Source organism: Poeciliopsis prolifica, unplaced genomic scaffold (assembly GCF_027474105.1).
Source record: "Poeciliopsis prolifica strain line A6 unplaced genomic scaffold, Auburn_PproV2 SCAFFOLD002, whole genome shotgun sequence".
In the NCBI taxonomy this organism is placed as follows: domain Eukaryota; kingdom Metazoa; phylum Chordata; class Actinopteri; order Cyprinodontiformes; family Poeciliidae; genus Poeciliopsis; species Poeciliopsis prolifica.
The window spans coordinates 3,322,836-3,338,229 of NW_026562377.1; the positions used below are offsets into that span (position 1 = coordinate 3,322,836).

The 15,394-nt window shown below is 38.5% G+C and overlaps 1 protein-coding gene across 1 annotated transcript in view; it reads left to right on the forward strand.

Moving 5' to 3' along the window:
- The window catches only part of LOC129371674 (ephrin type-B receptor 1-like), a 97,630-nt gene that overhangs the window by 40,476 nt on the left and 41,760 nt on the right, over positions 1-15,394 (forward strand). Inside the window, exons 3-7 of the mRNA XM_055048389.1 lie at positions 551-841; positions 1,628-1,846; positions 1,936-2,116; positions 9,113-9,268; positions 14,718-14,980. Of these exons, the coding sequence (XP_054904364.1) occupies positions 551-841; positions 1,628-1,846; positions 1,936-2,116; positions 9,113-9,268; positions 14,718-14,980 (1,110 nt within the window). The remainder of the gene's footprint in view (positions 1-550; positions 842-1,627; positions 1,847-1,935; positions 2,117-9,112; positions 9,269-14,717; positions 14,981-15,394) is intronic.

The window sequence follows — 15,394 nt, forward strand, 5'->3', positions numbered from 1 at the left end:
TGGAAAAGCCGGTCTGTGTATGTGCAGCCACCCATGGGGAAGCGGTTTGACTACACTTTACAGAGGTCCATTAACGAGTCAGTCAAAATTTTAATTACAGTGCCAAGGTGACATCAATTAACCACTACTGATGCAGAAAGAAAATACATTCCAAAAGATCAGAACAGTACCGCAAATGAGTCTGTGATAGAACAGAATGAATGAAATAATGTATTTTTTTCTATTACCTGCCTTGTAATCTAGTGATTTCTTTAAAATTCAGCCTGGCAACTAGCTGGTCACAATGGTCTGGTGTGAGTGTGTTTGAGGTGAGTTGCTCTAATTGTGATGAATGGATGTCCCTGTGCAGCAGAGAAGGTTAGAGCAGAGAAAAAGCCAATGAAAAAGGAAGGAAGAGGATGGGAGAAAATTGGGAAGGAGTGATAGAGAAAGTTTAATTTGTGTCTGGTTTTCATAAACCCATTAATCATCTTGCTTTCTTACTGGCTCTTCCTCTGCTTCCTTGCCATCTTGCACCCCATTGCCCCGTCTTCACTCAAACATTGCCTAGTGGGAGGAGGTGAGCGGCTACGACGAAAACCTTAACACCATCAGGACTTACCAGGTGTGCAATGTATTTGAGCCGAGTCAAAACAACTGGCTGCTCACCACATACATTGACCGGCGGAACGCACAACGCATCTACGTGGAGATCCGCTTCACGGTACGGGATTGTGCTTCCATACCAAGTGTCCTGGGCTCCTGCAAAGAGACGTTCAATCTTTACTACCTGGAGACTGACAGGACTGTGTCAGAGAGCATCAACGGGGTGGAGTATTGGGCCAATGCCCCTTTTTTAAAGGTAACCTCAAAAAATCTCAACCTTTTCGAAATAAGAAATGTGAAAAAAAAACTGAAGCAGGTTGTACCTTTTATTCCACAAAAGTCAAATACACCAGTCAGGCACAACATGATGACCATCTGCCTAATCAAGCTCTGGTCCCCTCTAACTGGCAAAACCAGTACGACCAGTGAAGGTATGATCTTTGCTAGATCCCTCACAGTGTTGGCAGCACATTTTTTGAATCCTGCGAGGTGCAAGTTGGGGGCCTCCATGTATTGAAATAGTTTGTTTAGCAATGCTGTGTTGGTTTGACATTCAAAGTATTTGATGGTCAAGTGAAAAGTACATGCTTCACCAACCATCTTTAGACAATTTTTGGTTTATTGTAAGAAGCCACAGCTTCATTTCTTACTGACTTTTCTGCAGCTCTGCGCTAAAAGCTATAATGCTGGACCATGCAGAGTCAAAAGCTCCTGGGGTCCAATTGATCCTGACTTTAAGACCCCAAGAGGCTCTTGGCTGCGTTTATTTCTGAGTTTATTATGTCAGAATTGTCCATGACTGCACCTTGATGCATCAAGAAATGTATGGATTACTGCACCCAAAACTAGGTGCAATGATGGGAATATAACTAGTTTTATTCACATCACCAATTAGTGTTTGCTATCTTATGCCTGATTGGTGTATATTGGCAGTGCTTATGTGCATGCAGTCGGTCAACACCTTTACAAATTTACCAGTGCTCAGTCATCTCTTTAACCGCCATATTGGATTTACTCCCAGTGAACCATCTACTTCTTCCAGGTGGACACCATTGCAGCTGATGAGAGTTTCTCCCAGGTGGATTTTGGGGGTAGACTGATGAAGGTGAACACTGAAGTAAGAGGTTTTGGACCTCTCTCCAAGGGCAAAGGCTTTCACTTGGCTTTCCAGGATCTGGGTGCTTGCATGTCCCTTTTGGCAGTTCGAGTATTCTACAAGAAATGTCCAAGCATTGTACAGAACTTTGCTTTTTTCCCTGAGGTATGCTAAATAATCCAAAAATTATCTTTCCATTCTTTCTTGGTAAAGGGTGCGGTTTTTTTTCATCGATCTTTTTTTTTTTCATTCAGACGCTGACAGGAGCAGAGTCCACATCCTTGGTTATCTCCCGAGGAAGCTGCATTCCAAACGCTGAGGAGGTAGACGTGCCTATAAAGCTCTACTGTAACGGAGATGGAGAGTGGATGGTCCCGATTGGCAGCTGCAGCTGTAAGGCAGGCTACGAACCAGACAATGGCAACGTGTGTCGAGGTAAGTCTTTGACTTAGAGAAGTCGCGATTCCTAAGCAAAAATGTTTTTCAGAAAATAACTCAAGTGTGTTCTGAAGTTGCTGGCACAGTAAATGTTTGCATGCTGCACATGCAATTTAACAAGGCAGAGTGACAGCAAATCAATATTGTGCAAACACGTTTCCAATATTCTGTCATAGTAATCAGCATCTGAAAGCAGCAAGAAATGACAGATCATGCAAATGGGCTTTAACTACTCAAAGTATTGCTGTAATCATACATGTATCATCAACATTATTACCAAGCCTTTATTAATATCCTCACTTGGGATACAAAATATTATTATAACGGCCTCATCAGACTGCATTGTAATAATGTTGATTCTATTTAAAATGTGATTATTTTTTTCACAGTTCAGTTGGACAAACCATTACTTTTTGGCAGCCCCAGCTGAATGATTCACATATATTGTAACTACACAATACCATGTATTTTTGTCCAAGAGGGGGGGAAAGCACGCAAAGCACCATATGTTCAGATTTGCCGCGCCACCCTCTGATAAATGTGGCACAAAAATAACTCCTCTTCCCCCCAGAGTTCCAGATATCCTCACCTCTTTTCCCTCCTTTTTATATCTGGCCTCCTTCCCCATTCCCTCAGAAATAGTACTCATCATTTCTTATTCTCCCCAGAGAGTCTCATCCATTTTTTTCAGTGTGTGTGCGTGTGTGTGTGTGTGTGTGTGTGTGTCTTTGCTGGGAGGGAACTGTGATGTATGTTCACGTGGTGAAATAAGCGAGACCTCTTCCTCCCATGTTAATTACTTTAGCGTATTTTTGCCAGATCAGTCTGCTGTAAATTAGAAGACAGACAGACAGACAGACAGACAGACAGACAGACAGACAGACAGACAGACAGACAGACAGACAGACAGACAGACAGACAGACAGACAGACAGACAGACAGACAGACAGGAAGCAGACTGATGCATAGCAACTAGTCTGCCTCTTGTTAAACACATTAAATACTTTGACTGAAATGCTTGTCAGGGGACTGATGTCAGTTTATGTTTTGCACTGGCAACATTTCTCATCATTTGACATTTGAGTGTTTGAACGACGTAAACCAATCATGAGTCGTGGGAATGATTGAACCTTTTACTGCGAGTCTGCTCCAAACACTGGAAAGCATCGAGTCTCAATTACTTTAACGGCAAATGTCTTCAGTTTTGACACTTTGCAAGTAAGCTTGCAAAGTGTCTCAAACCTCAAAGTAATGTCTTGCTTCTTCTCCCTTAACAACAAAAAGTGTTTTTGCTGTTAAAACCTAAAGTTTGGAAAAGTCAAAGTACGATGTTAGATACTTTGTTTTAGTAAAACAAAATAAACAAAAGACAAATTAGCAGTTTTTTTTTTTTACTTGGTTGCATTTTCTGTTTCTTGTCGGTTTTATGTTCAGGCTCTACGTTCAAGTTATGCTACATGTGTGTAATAATTGTTGGTGAATCTTTGTAAGTTTTGCTTTTATTAAATCCTCAAAGTGCACAGTTTAAGCAGCTCTCTGCTCTTTGGCTCTGCTTTGATTTCACCCTTAATGACCACAAGTTCAAAGGATGAAAAGGTTCATCGGTAAAACTCGCTGACAAACTGGACATTACTAACAAACAAAAATAAAAACAGAAATCATAGAGTAGAAAGAAAATCTAAAGATTATTGAAGAACAAGTAACTCAAAGTACTCTATAATGAAAAATATTTGCTAGGATGATAAATGATGTCTCCAAGTATTCTTCCAAAAGCAAGAGCATATGTTTGTTTCTGCTACCAACCATGCTGTGCTTTTTGGTGAAATAAAAACTTCTGCCAAATTTAAGGATTAATATTACTGATTCTGAGATGGGATTAAATTGCTCTATCAAATGAAATAACTCTTCCTTCAGTCGCTGAAAGATTTTTAAAAATGTGTTCACTGTTAATTTAGTGTAAGCTGACATTCAAAAGTCTCTCATTTGAGTACTCAAACTAAAAATAGCCTCTACTGACATATCTCTGATTTCTGACGCTGTGTCAGCATGCACCTGCTTGATGCTCTTATCTCCAAAAAAGCGAGTTATGGTGTCGAGGGACAGTTCGTCTTGTCTGTCTTCCCCAATCTGGCATCTTCTTGGTTGGCTTCCTTTGCCAATCAGCTGATAAAACCTTGGCAGAAAGCTGGACTCACTACTGGAACAGATGGTCATCTCTTTGTGAGTGTTTGAGCATGGTGTTTATTTTGCACCAAAACCACGTATTGTGCAAACCATACGGCGCAACTGGCTCGTGGTCAAAGTCATGTGTGTGCATATTCAAACGTGTGTTTTTGTATGTATTCTTGGAAAGCTAAGCAGTGTGTCTACACACATTTTTCAGTCTTTTTGGAGAACAAGAATGCCATATAGTTTATCACATATGTGCATAAACGGCTTGTAAAACGTTTGAGGTAAACGGAAGAAATACCTCTTTTAAACCTTTATCTCACCAAATCTCTTCACTGCTATCTCAAAGCCCAGTTTAACCAGATTAGTTCAGCGTATCTTCAGTTTTTTGGCCACTGTGGTTCAGTAGATCGATGGATGGCCACTCAAACACTCAAAGCTCTTTGCACTAGAGCCACATTCTCCTGGAAACTCACAAAAGTCTCCACCCATTCATACACCAACACACTGTTAATAATTGGTATAGATTTTGAGGTCAATATCTCTCTTTCCAATATTGTTTTGAACTGAGTGGTAATCTTTTAATCAGATAGTTATGAGTTTGAGTCCAGTGTCCAACCAATCTACATATCAAACCACTTTGAGTGGTCAATATGACTGGAACTGCACTAGAAATTTAGACTATAAACCATCTAAACTTAATATAAAAATAAAAAGTTAACGATCAATTGATATGTATTGCAACATTTATATTGCTGAATTTACAGACCCACCCGGATGGACAGGTTGTAAGTAAAATGAATAATACAATTTAGTTATTCTGATATTAATAGATTACTGAATGTTATGCATTTTTGTTATTTTGGAAAAAAATATGTGGGGTAGCACATTTAACCTGCACTCACCTGCTTTGCCTCTGAGGTTTCACTAGCTTGACATATGGCCACACTTGGATATGCACAGGTAGCTGAACAGACAGGTCTGAAGAGGTAAATAATAAAGAGAGGAACAAGACTTGTTGCCATGGGGACACACCTCATGTGTTTGAACAAGGTTGGTTGAATAAATGACCTTGACGATCCAGGTGCCCTTCTGCCTTTTCAAGAGACAAAAAGAAGACAAAATGACGGTTTGCTGCAAAAACACAGAGAACACGAGGAAAATGGCGACCAAAATGTAATTTTTGGGCTAAAGTGTGACAGAAAACCGACACTGCATTTCACAATGACACAGTTGATGAAGTGCCATTAGCAGGTGGCAGTACTATGCTTTGGAGAGTTTTCTTTCTTAAGCATGGTTAGGAAAGCTGGTCTGTACTTCAAGAAAACCAGACTTTCAACAACCCTGAACAAACATCAGCAGCAAAACCAGAAAGCTGTAGATCCAACCATGTTTATATGTTGATGGATCAGTCAAATTTCAACCCAGGTCTAATCTGTGACTTAAAGACTGAGGATCGTAGATGTTCTTCAGAGTAAGCACACACTTTTTTTCAAAGCAGAACGGACTGAAAGCGCTGTGTCTAGATGTGCAAAGCTAATAGAGAGTAGAGAGATCTGCAGCTGTAATCTCAGGAAAAAGGTGGTTGTGTAATATAATTTCTCTGAGGGGATAAATAAGTGCCAAGCAAGAAGAAAATTACAGTCGTTTCTATTTAATCAAAGCGCAGAAGAAAACAACAAACAAAGGACTTAAAAAGTAAGTTTAGAAATATCAAGTGCAACTTTTTATTGGTTTACTATAATGTATCACTTTACTTATGGAAAATGTGTGTTTAATCTGAAGGAATGGAAAATAGATATCATTTGTCCGCAAATACAGTTTCACTGAAACAGATATTATCTCAGAAACTGAACCGTTCATTTGAAACTGTCTGTATCAACAAAACAGCTTAGTAAGGAGAAAAGAATTGGTAATGTTTTTGTCCATATTTCTCATCTCTATGCTAAATATGTCTTTCTCCTCTCACTTGACAATTATGCTTTTTATTGCACATAATTCTAGTGAAATGACTTGCAATTTGTGGCTGTGATGCAGAGAAAATGTAAAAAGTTTCAAGCAATATGAATCTAAGACACTGGATTATTTAAACGGCAGTATTGTTGTATTGTCATAAAGCTCTGTGACTGAGTGCAACATAATACGGTGTAAAATCAGACCTCTGGGAATATGCTCCCCCCTGTAAAAATCAACTACAAACAAAAGCATCAAGCCTGTTGTTTTGTTCAGAAGAAGCATGCTATGATAACGTTGGGAGCAAGAAATGAAAACATTGATAATTGAGTTTCTTTTCACACTTAAACTGTTTTCCTTGTTTATTTTTATTGCAATTTTTGTCCTGACTCTTGCTTTCTCAGGACAGATTGCTTCCTTTGTACATTATTTCCGTGTCTAAAACCATGCCATGGTTGACAATCAAGCGTTGTGACAGAGAAGGAAGACAGTTGTATCTAGTTAAAGACCAAATTCGAAGTTGGACGATCAAATCCTCTTTGTAAATAACCAGGTTGTAGTTTCCCAGCAGCCTGGTCAGGGAGGTTTCAACTGAATATGCATATACAAGATTAAAAAATGGGACAGTATTTTTCCCAGTTCATCTGAGAAATTGCATGAAAAGCATTTTTGTTGGGGAATGTGTGAACTTTGACTCTGGTTGTAGTAGCTGATGCACATTAATGAACTTTGTGTTCCTAAAAGGAATACCACCACAGCTCAATGTGGTAAAAATAGTCACAAAGTTCCTGTGTGTATATATTTTTTATGCTGTACCACTTTTAAAGGGCTGTAGGGACTTATTAACCGGTAGCTTCTTGTTAAAGCCAATCATTCAGATGTTCCCCATAATTTATTTTATACTCATTAATTTTCCCATTATAATTTTCTGTCATGATTTGTCCCAGTCCTGCTGGACTACAAGGTATATAATCAAACATGTGACTGAGCAAGAAGCTAATATTCTTGGTTCAGCTCTGAGTAAATCAAGAATTCCTCCCAATAGATCAAAACACGGGCATCCATCTAGAACTGGAACAGAAAATGGAGGAAAACCTATGATTTGTATGTGAATTCCCTTAGTGGCAATGCATATATTCAGTTGTATTGAGAACAGGTGTCTGCCCAACTTTTTACAGTCACAAGAGGTTGTTATTTCTAAATGTAAAAATGCCTTTGATGTTTGCGATGTTTTTGCTGCATGCAGACAGAAAGCATTGTGTTGCTAACAGCTAAATCATGCAGCACTTTCAGACGATGCTGACCCAGGCCCTGAACTCAGCTGCAAATGTCGCCCATTCGGTGTTCTGTCTGTGACTTCGATGATTGTGAAGCGTTTTCTGTCCCTTTATGCTAGAACTCCAGCAACCGGCATCCTTTTGAAAGCTTGGAGATTTCAGCCTGCTATTGTGCCTTCAACAAAAAGAGTTACCTGGGCTTTTGTGGGTGGATTGCAAAGTGTTGAAATTTGAAGAAATGAACCAAAAACAGAAAGTGTATTATCAAATTGGTCACGGTTTACAAAAGATAAGTTGTGCTGGATTTTCTTGTCCAACTTGAGGGACTTTTGACAGCACAAAAATTAGAAACATTGATGGATATGAACAAATGGTTGATTTATCTAAATTTATTTATTTTTTTATTGATGGACTTGTTTCAACAGTGCTGTAACCAACAGTGTTCTAAATGTTTAACTGATTTTGGATATGGTTGGTTAATATACCTGAAAATTTTCAGAAATCAGGAGAAATTTAGAAAATATATATTATGATTTTATAGCATGAAAAACACAAAAGATGAATATATATATATGCCTTCTGGGGTCGGGAGGTGCTGGTGTCTATCTCCAGCTAACGTTCTGGGCGAGAGGCAGGGTCACCCTGACCCTGGGTCACCATCCCATCGCAGGGCAACACAGAGACAGACAGGACAAACAACCATGCACACACCCTCGCACCTAAGGAGAATTAGAGAGACCAATTATGTTTTTGGACTGTGGAAAGAACCCACCATGTACACTTAAAAAATCAAAACAACAACAACAAAAAGTCCAGCCATGTTTTGGCAATAAGTTCATGTTTTTTTGTGTCTGAATAATGAGCCATTTCAAAAACCTCTAGAAAGTGATGTCACAAATCAGCAGCAAATTACCCAGCAACCCCATCAAAGCCCAGCCTGATACCTCGCAACCCAAGCAGAGCTCCAGCATGTTTGGTCAGCTAGTTTTCTGCTGTATGTGCTGTACAATGGCTGCTGGAAAAGACGAGTGTTTTGTCGTTGACTTACCATTCAGAGGCCACTTGCTGCATTCTTGTCGGCTGTGCAGGAGGCTCTACTTCTGCTTTTCAAAGATGTAGTTTCATGGTTGCACATCTGTTTGCAGACATTTTCATGTGTGAGTGTAAATGTTGATTTGGGGGGCGTGGCCAACAGCAGCTTATTTGGAAGTCTTAAGAGGCCCTAAAGCAGCTGATTCTGCCTCAAAGTAGGTCAAAATGACCAAACAAAAGTCTCATTATCTATAAATATCTTGTTTAAAAAAATTGAATGAACATGTTTTGTGTAGCCCATAGATCTGTTCTAATCTGATCAAGGAAGCATAATATTTCACCTTTAAGTGTCCTTTATCATATTGAAGACACACAATGCGTTTTGTCACCATTGCTACGTTTCGGACATGTCAACATGCTTTTCTGTATAATTTCAGATACACACAATAACTTGATTTAAGAAGTGAAAACAGTTGTGACATAAACTCCACTGATAAAATGAGCTTTTTCTCATCCATGTTCAGGGGTCCAAGTTAAGTTTTGCTTTGTAATCTCTTCACAGCTTGTCCTCAGGGCACCTTTAAGTCGTCCCAGGGGGCAGGATTATGTCAGCAGTGTCCGCTCAACAGTCGCTCCACCATCGAAGCTGCCACCCTCTGTGGTTGTCGGAATGGATATTACCGTGGAGACATGGACAAACCAGAGGACATGTGTACCAGTGAGTCAACACGTATAATTACACTCTCAGTACACCTTTCAATAAGGTGTCAAAATGACGGGTCCAGGCTTACGATCCCAGTAGGTGACATATTACAGCGTATCACAAACTGACAACACCGGCAGCTGAATATTTCATAATTAAATGAAAATCCAGCATCCGCCTTGATTTATAATTCTGCCTGTAAATTTATGCACCTCAGTCAGAGCCAAAACACACACACACACACACACGCACACACACACGCATTGTTGCGATGGGATTTTGGGAGTAGCAAGTAATAATGTCGCCACATTGCTGAGGCTCTCCATTCCAGTTGAGTATGTGTTTATTGTGTCGAAGAGTCTGTGCTTCAATGCAAGACGAAGCAGTGAGTTTGAGTAACGCAGCCACTCGGTTCCTCAGAGATATAGTGTAAGTAGGTTAAAACATGAATCATTTTGGACTCATACTCTGAAACTGAGTGTGTACTGTGTGTGCAGCTGTACAAAGTATGTAATCACTCATGGGTTTTTGTGCTGTTCCCGGTGACCTGAATACATCTTCATATTTTGAGGGATTAAAAACAGCTCTGGTTCAGTCATATTTAAGATCTATTGTGTTTTTAAACATTTATAGTCCTCAGAAAATACAAGCAAAGCTTTCAATGGTATAATTTGTGTCACTGTCCACACAGAATTTGATATAAATGATTAAATGTGTAAATCAGCTTGTGTAAATCATTAAATGTGTGATTTGTAAATTTTCAGAGCTATTGTCATTGGTCAGTTTCTGCGACACACGTTGCTCGTACCTCATTAACCTCATTTTGCCATCAGAGCTGCTTTTTTGTGTCCTAGATTCAACAAGGTGTCTCAAGCAATCCTCAGACAATTTTAATATATTCTCTCAACAGCCTTGTGCTTTTCTTGGAGATTTGTTGACTGCGCATTTTTAAGATAAATTTCCTATTTCATCATGTCTGAAATGATCTCAATTGGACTGAGATCTGGTGTCTGTGGCGTCCATCAGCAAACTTTGGTTACAAGAGATGGAAATGGTCAGTAGGTATATTGTGGCATTTAAATGACTGAGTTGGTATTTATTAGCTGTGGTGGTAGACAGCCTAGCATTGTAGGATTTTGGTGAGTCTTTATTAGTTGTATCAGTTTTCACACAAAACTAAAAATCCTTGTTTGTTTTTCCCCTTAATTTATAGTCATTTCACAAAAAAATTTGCAATTGTGTTTCCATGAAATAAAAAACATTTAAAATCCCACATGAATGTCTTTGCAATAAGTATTAAAAAACATGCCTTACCATTTTCCTCCAACTACTTCCTGTTGTCTTCTTTGTAGTTTCCTCCAGCGGCAACATCTGGTTGTTGGTCATGTGACTCGTTTGAAGCAAAAAAAGTGTTTCCATTTCAGTCTATTCAAAATAAATTTTAATGCGGCCAATTAAACACCTTATTCCAGCTACTTATTTTTTTTTTTCTATTTTATAAATTGACATGTTTCCAGTAAGTCAAATTGGTCCATGGAAACAGATATTATTTTCTGGATTCTTCTGATATTTACTTTTATTTCCTTATTAAAGAAACTATTTCTTAGTAGTTGACTCTTTTATAGAGTTTGTTATAGAAAATTGCTGTTTTTTTTGTTTTTTTTTTATTGATTTCAACAGGAGTGGTGCTTTATAAAGGCAAACATTTCTCACTTCAATACCACTGAAACAGATTGTAGATGGATTCTCAGAATGTTCTGTAGGTGGGTCAGTGTTTTATTACAGCAGAAATGGTACAGAAAAGCCTAACCTCAACACTTGTAGCACTCTTAAAATGATGACGATGGAAAGGAAAAAAATCAAATTTGCCAGTGAGAGCGTGTCAGATGTCAAGGCGCTCATCCTCTGAATTACTGGAGCGCTTTCTATTCATGGGCAAAAACAAATCAGGTTACAGTTAGAAATAAAAAAAAAATCAAAGAGGACAAACTACAAAAACAGTAGGATTAAACTTAGATACAGACGAGGGATTCGGAGTCTGATATGAATCAGGTCACTGGAGTGGAAGAGTGACTGCTCAGTTTGTCGATTGTTCTAGTGGTTACATGACTCCCGACTGCGGAGGTGGTTGGGTGCATTGTCTCTCTGCAGGTAAGTGAATATAATTTAAATTCTGCAGTCTGCAGTCTGAGCAAAAAAGAAAAACAAAACAGATAATGTGTCAGTCTCTTACCAGTCTCCATTGTTTCAGCAGTGTGGCTAGATGCTGTGTTTTTGTAGCAACTTTGCATTTTAAAATGTTTTAAGATGTGATCATCAAATGAAGACATATTTAGGCAGTAAAAAATACACTCACCCTGTGGCATACCTGGAACTTAAAAATTTGTTGTCAAATTTTGCTAAGAGTTTTTTTTTTTTTCAAAAATTACTTTTTTGCATTATTTTAGGAAGGTGCTGAAATGCATAACTGTAAATAAAATGTAAGCGCTGCTTGGATTTTTTAACCCCCCGCTGTTTGTACTTTGATTTTGCTGCACATCTGTCCTTGGGTGTCTACAAATTACATACAGAGACATTTTCTTCAGGGTCGTCTCATCTTATGACTCTGGTTTAGCATACGCCACGGCCGAACATCCATTTCATCTAAGCGCTCTTGTTTCATCTGTGTCACACTCTGTGTGATGCGTTTGGACTGTCAGCGAGAAGTGAGGCCCTCAAGGCTTAACCTTGTGAAAACTGCTTGAGCTTTGAAGACGTACTTTGACACGGAGTGAAAACTGAGACTGGCGGACTGGTAAGGGACAATGAACATTTTATTAATGTTAAAGAAGGTGCTGGCTGAAGTCCAAGAGTTGCAAGAATTGGCTAATCTTCACAGGACGGTGATGACTAAAACCCATTTAAGTTTGTATCAAACAAACTGGTAATGTCGTTTTTAGAGGTCACAGTGAATAAAAATGATCAATAGATTTAAAGTTAATTATTTGGTTTGGACTGGATCACAAAAAGGTCATCTTCAATTGTTAGGTTGGTTAATTAAAGGTCCAGAACAACTGGTAATGAACAACTTTATTTTTCACAGCAGAATAAAAGTCTCCATCTGATTGTTTGTGACCCCAAGCCAAACTAATTTTGACAGGAAAGCATAACTAATTAGAAATTAGGACAGTTCATCTTAAACTTAATTAACTTAATTACTATTCATGCCTCTAAAAGGAAATTGCCTTTGGTTTTGTTAAAAAAACAAAACAAAGCTACAAACATTTTGTAGCCTTTGTTTCAGCTCTGTGTTCCAGCTTGTTTATTTTCAGTTTTGATTTGGTATGTTGATTATTTTGATGATTTTGCGGTTCCAATTAATGAAAAAACTGTTGGTCTCCTGCTTCACAAATTAAGCATTTTGGGTTATAATAATTAATGGCTGTACTGTCTGGTACCAAACAAATAGTTTGTTTTTAATTTGTATAACAAGCTGTTTGACAAGTCAGTTTTAGTCATCGCTTTCTGAAGTTCTCGAGTATAATAAAATCTAATTACTAACACCATCGTAAGCAATTCTTTATTTATTACCAAGTAGTAAAAATATGCATGCTTTCTTTCTTTTGATCAAAGCACAGGGAGCCCATCCTAACCCTGATTTGTTGAAAAGATGTTTTGATTATTTTGCATCTCTTTAGACTTTAATTTAGTCAGTTTTGTTTCATGCTTTAAAATTTGTTTGGTGCAGGACAGTATAGTGACTATATGTAATAGTCATTACATTGGTGTGTGCAATATTTACATTGCAAAAAACTTTAAGGAAAACTGAAACCATTTTGCATGTTAGTTAGATATTCAGCCTGCTAAATGAAGATCATGCAGTAAATTTCCGCCCCGGACAGAGCAACGCGTTGAAGATGCTAAAGGTCAGTGACTGTCACAACCTGGAAGAGTGAGGAAAACATGGATTTGTCGGTTGCTGTCCCAGTAACCTCAGCGTCTTGCAGCCCAACGTCTCTGCATTATGTCTGTATTTGCACCATGTTAAAAGTCTAAATTATCTTCTAGTCTGTGCAGATGCTGGCTTTAGGTGGCCTGTTCTTTTCCTCTCTGGTTCTAAACAAGAGAGTGTTTGTACAAAAAAAATGTTGCTGAATTGTTTGACCCCAATTCCCGTTTTGTCTGTTTGATGCTCAGTCCTTGATGGCCCAGAACACAAAAGTCAACTCTTCTTTCAGACAAGACAGAACGAGGCTTCAGTTTTCCCCAAGAGGAGATTTAAAGTGGCAATTCAATGGGCACAATTCTTTTGCAAGATTTGACAGCAAATTTATGATTTGGTTACGTTGGCTCTCAATAATGATAACTGATGAGAGTTTTGAAGGGGCTGACATCAATTTTGGTTTAAATCTTTGACCTGCCATTTGGGATTTAAGCCTGATCTCAGAAAGAAAGTTTCCTCTGAGATTCTTTTTATTAGGAAGATCGATGTGACAGAGGAGGAGCTGCAGATGCAGACAACGTGATTACTGTGTTGGCTTTTTCAAACAGTATCTAGTATTTTCCAATAGTGGTTAGTATTAGTAAAATGCAATTGTGCTGCTCCAAGTTCAGCCTTCCTGTAATCTGCTGAACTCTTTTCCAGCCTGTTAACACTTAGATATAATCAGATCACAAAGTGGAAGCAGATCAGATCAGGGATTCACAGATAAAATGGTGTGAAGGCCTGGTGTTTGCTAATGGATGGGCTTTTAGCAAGATTACAAATATACAAAAAAACTCACCAAATTTTTTGGTGAGTTTAATTAAATACTTTAATTAATACTTTAATTGCAATACGTATTTGCAGCACTTCATCCTTCATTTCCATGCCTATTTTGGGTTTTGGAATATAAATTTCTTTTCACAATAGATTTTAAGGCACAGTTTTGTTCTATTGTTTTTTGTGACAGGACTAATGCAGTAAGGTGGTCATAGCCCCACATCAGCTGATTTTTATGAGGGCAAATAATCTTTGAGGGTTGAAGGGAATATTTCTACAGTGATAAATGTTTTGTGTGACCAACCAGCTGCAATATTAGAAACATTTTCTGACATGAAGAGCAAGAAGGTGAGATAAATATTTTAATTTTAAAGCATTTGCTTTGTATACAACAGAATTATAACACAGTGTCTGCTATAATTGTTTAAAAAAGAAAAACACAATGACGCATCTCCATTATCCAGTGCTGGTTTACCTTTATGAGGCCTGTGTGAGAGTTTGTATTTGTGTTTCGTAAATGGCAAGCTCAGACAACAGTCATCTTTTGAAAATGCTTTGTGATTTTTTTTTTTTACTATTATCATGTAATGTAAAATCATTGGTTTTACATTTGCAGTGCCTTAAAAGCATATTTTAATATCAAATAAGGGGAAAGTCCAACACCGCAAACATGTATTTTCCTTCTTCATTGACTCATATTTCCCTTTCAATCCCTGTTTTCAGGCGTTCCCTCTGCTCCTCGCAATGTGGTTTCAGTGGTGAATCAGACGTCGGTGATCCTGGAGTGGCACTCGCCACGCGACACCGGGCACCGGGACGACCTGTCATACAACGTGGTGTGCCGGCGTTGCCACAGCAGCGAGCGGCGGGCATGCCAGCCATGCGATGACAGCGTGGTTTACACTCCGGGCAAGGAGGCGTTGAAGGGAACAAGGGTGGAAATCAGCAAGCTTCGTGCTCACACCTCGTACACCTTTGACATTCAGGTTTGTGTCTGCAGGTGTTATCTTAGATTTGCAAGGAAATGCAAGTATAGGGCGATTCTTACTATGCAGTGTAAAAAACCCAAATAGTTTAGAAGCTTAAAATTAATTGTATGTTATGAGAAACATTCCTCAAGTTTTGTTTGCTCCATTCATACATGATAAGCCACTTTAAAAACATCCTTGTTCTCATCTGTTTTTGTTTAAAATGCAAATTGCTGCCACCTATTCACTAAAATGCTCAAAGTTACTGGCGCTACATAGAAAGTTGCTGACCTGCAGCCTTTTATGCAAAATCTGCAATTATAGCATCTGCCAGCTTACAAGGTCACTGTAATGTCTGTAAAGCCTTTATAGAGATAAACATTCAATCTTCCCCCATCTGGCTCCTTTACTGTAACAATTTTAGAGCTCAAT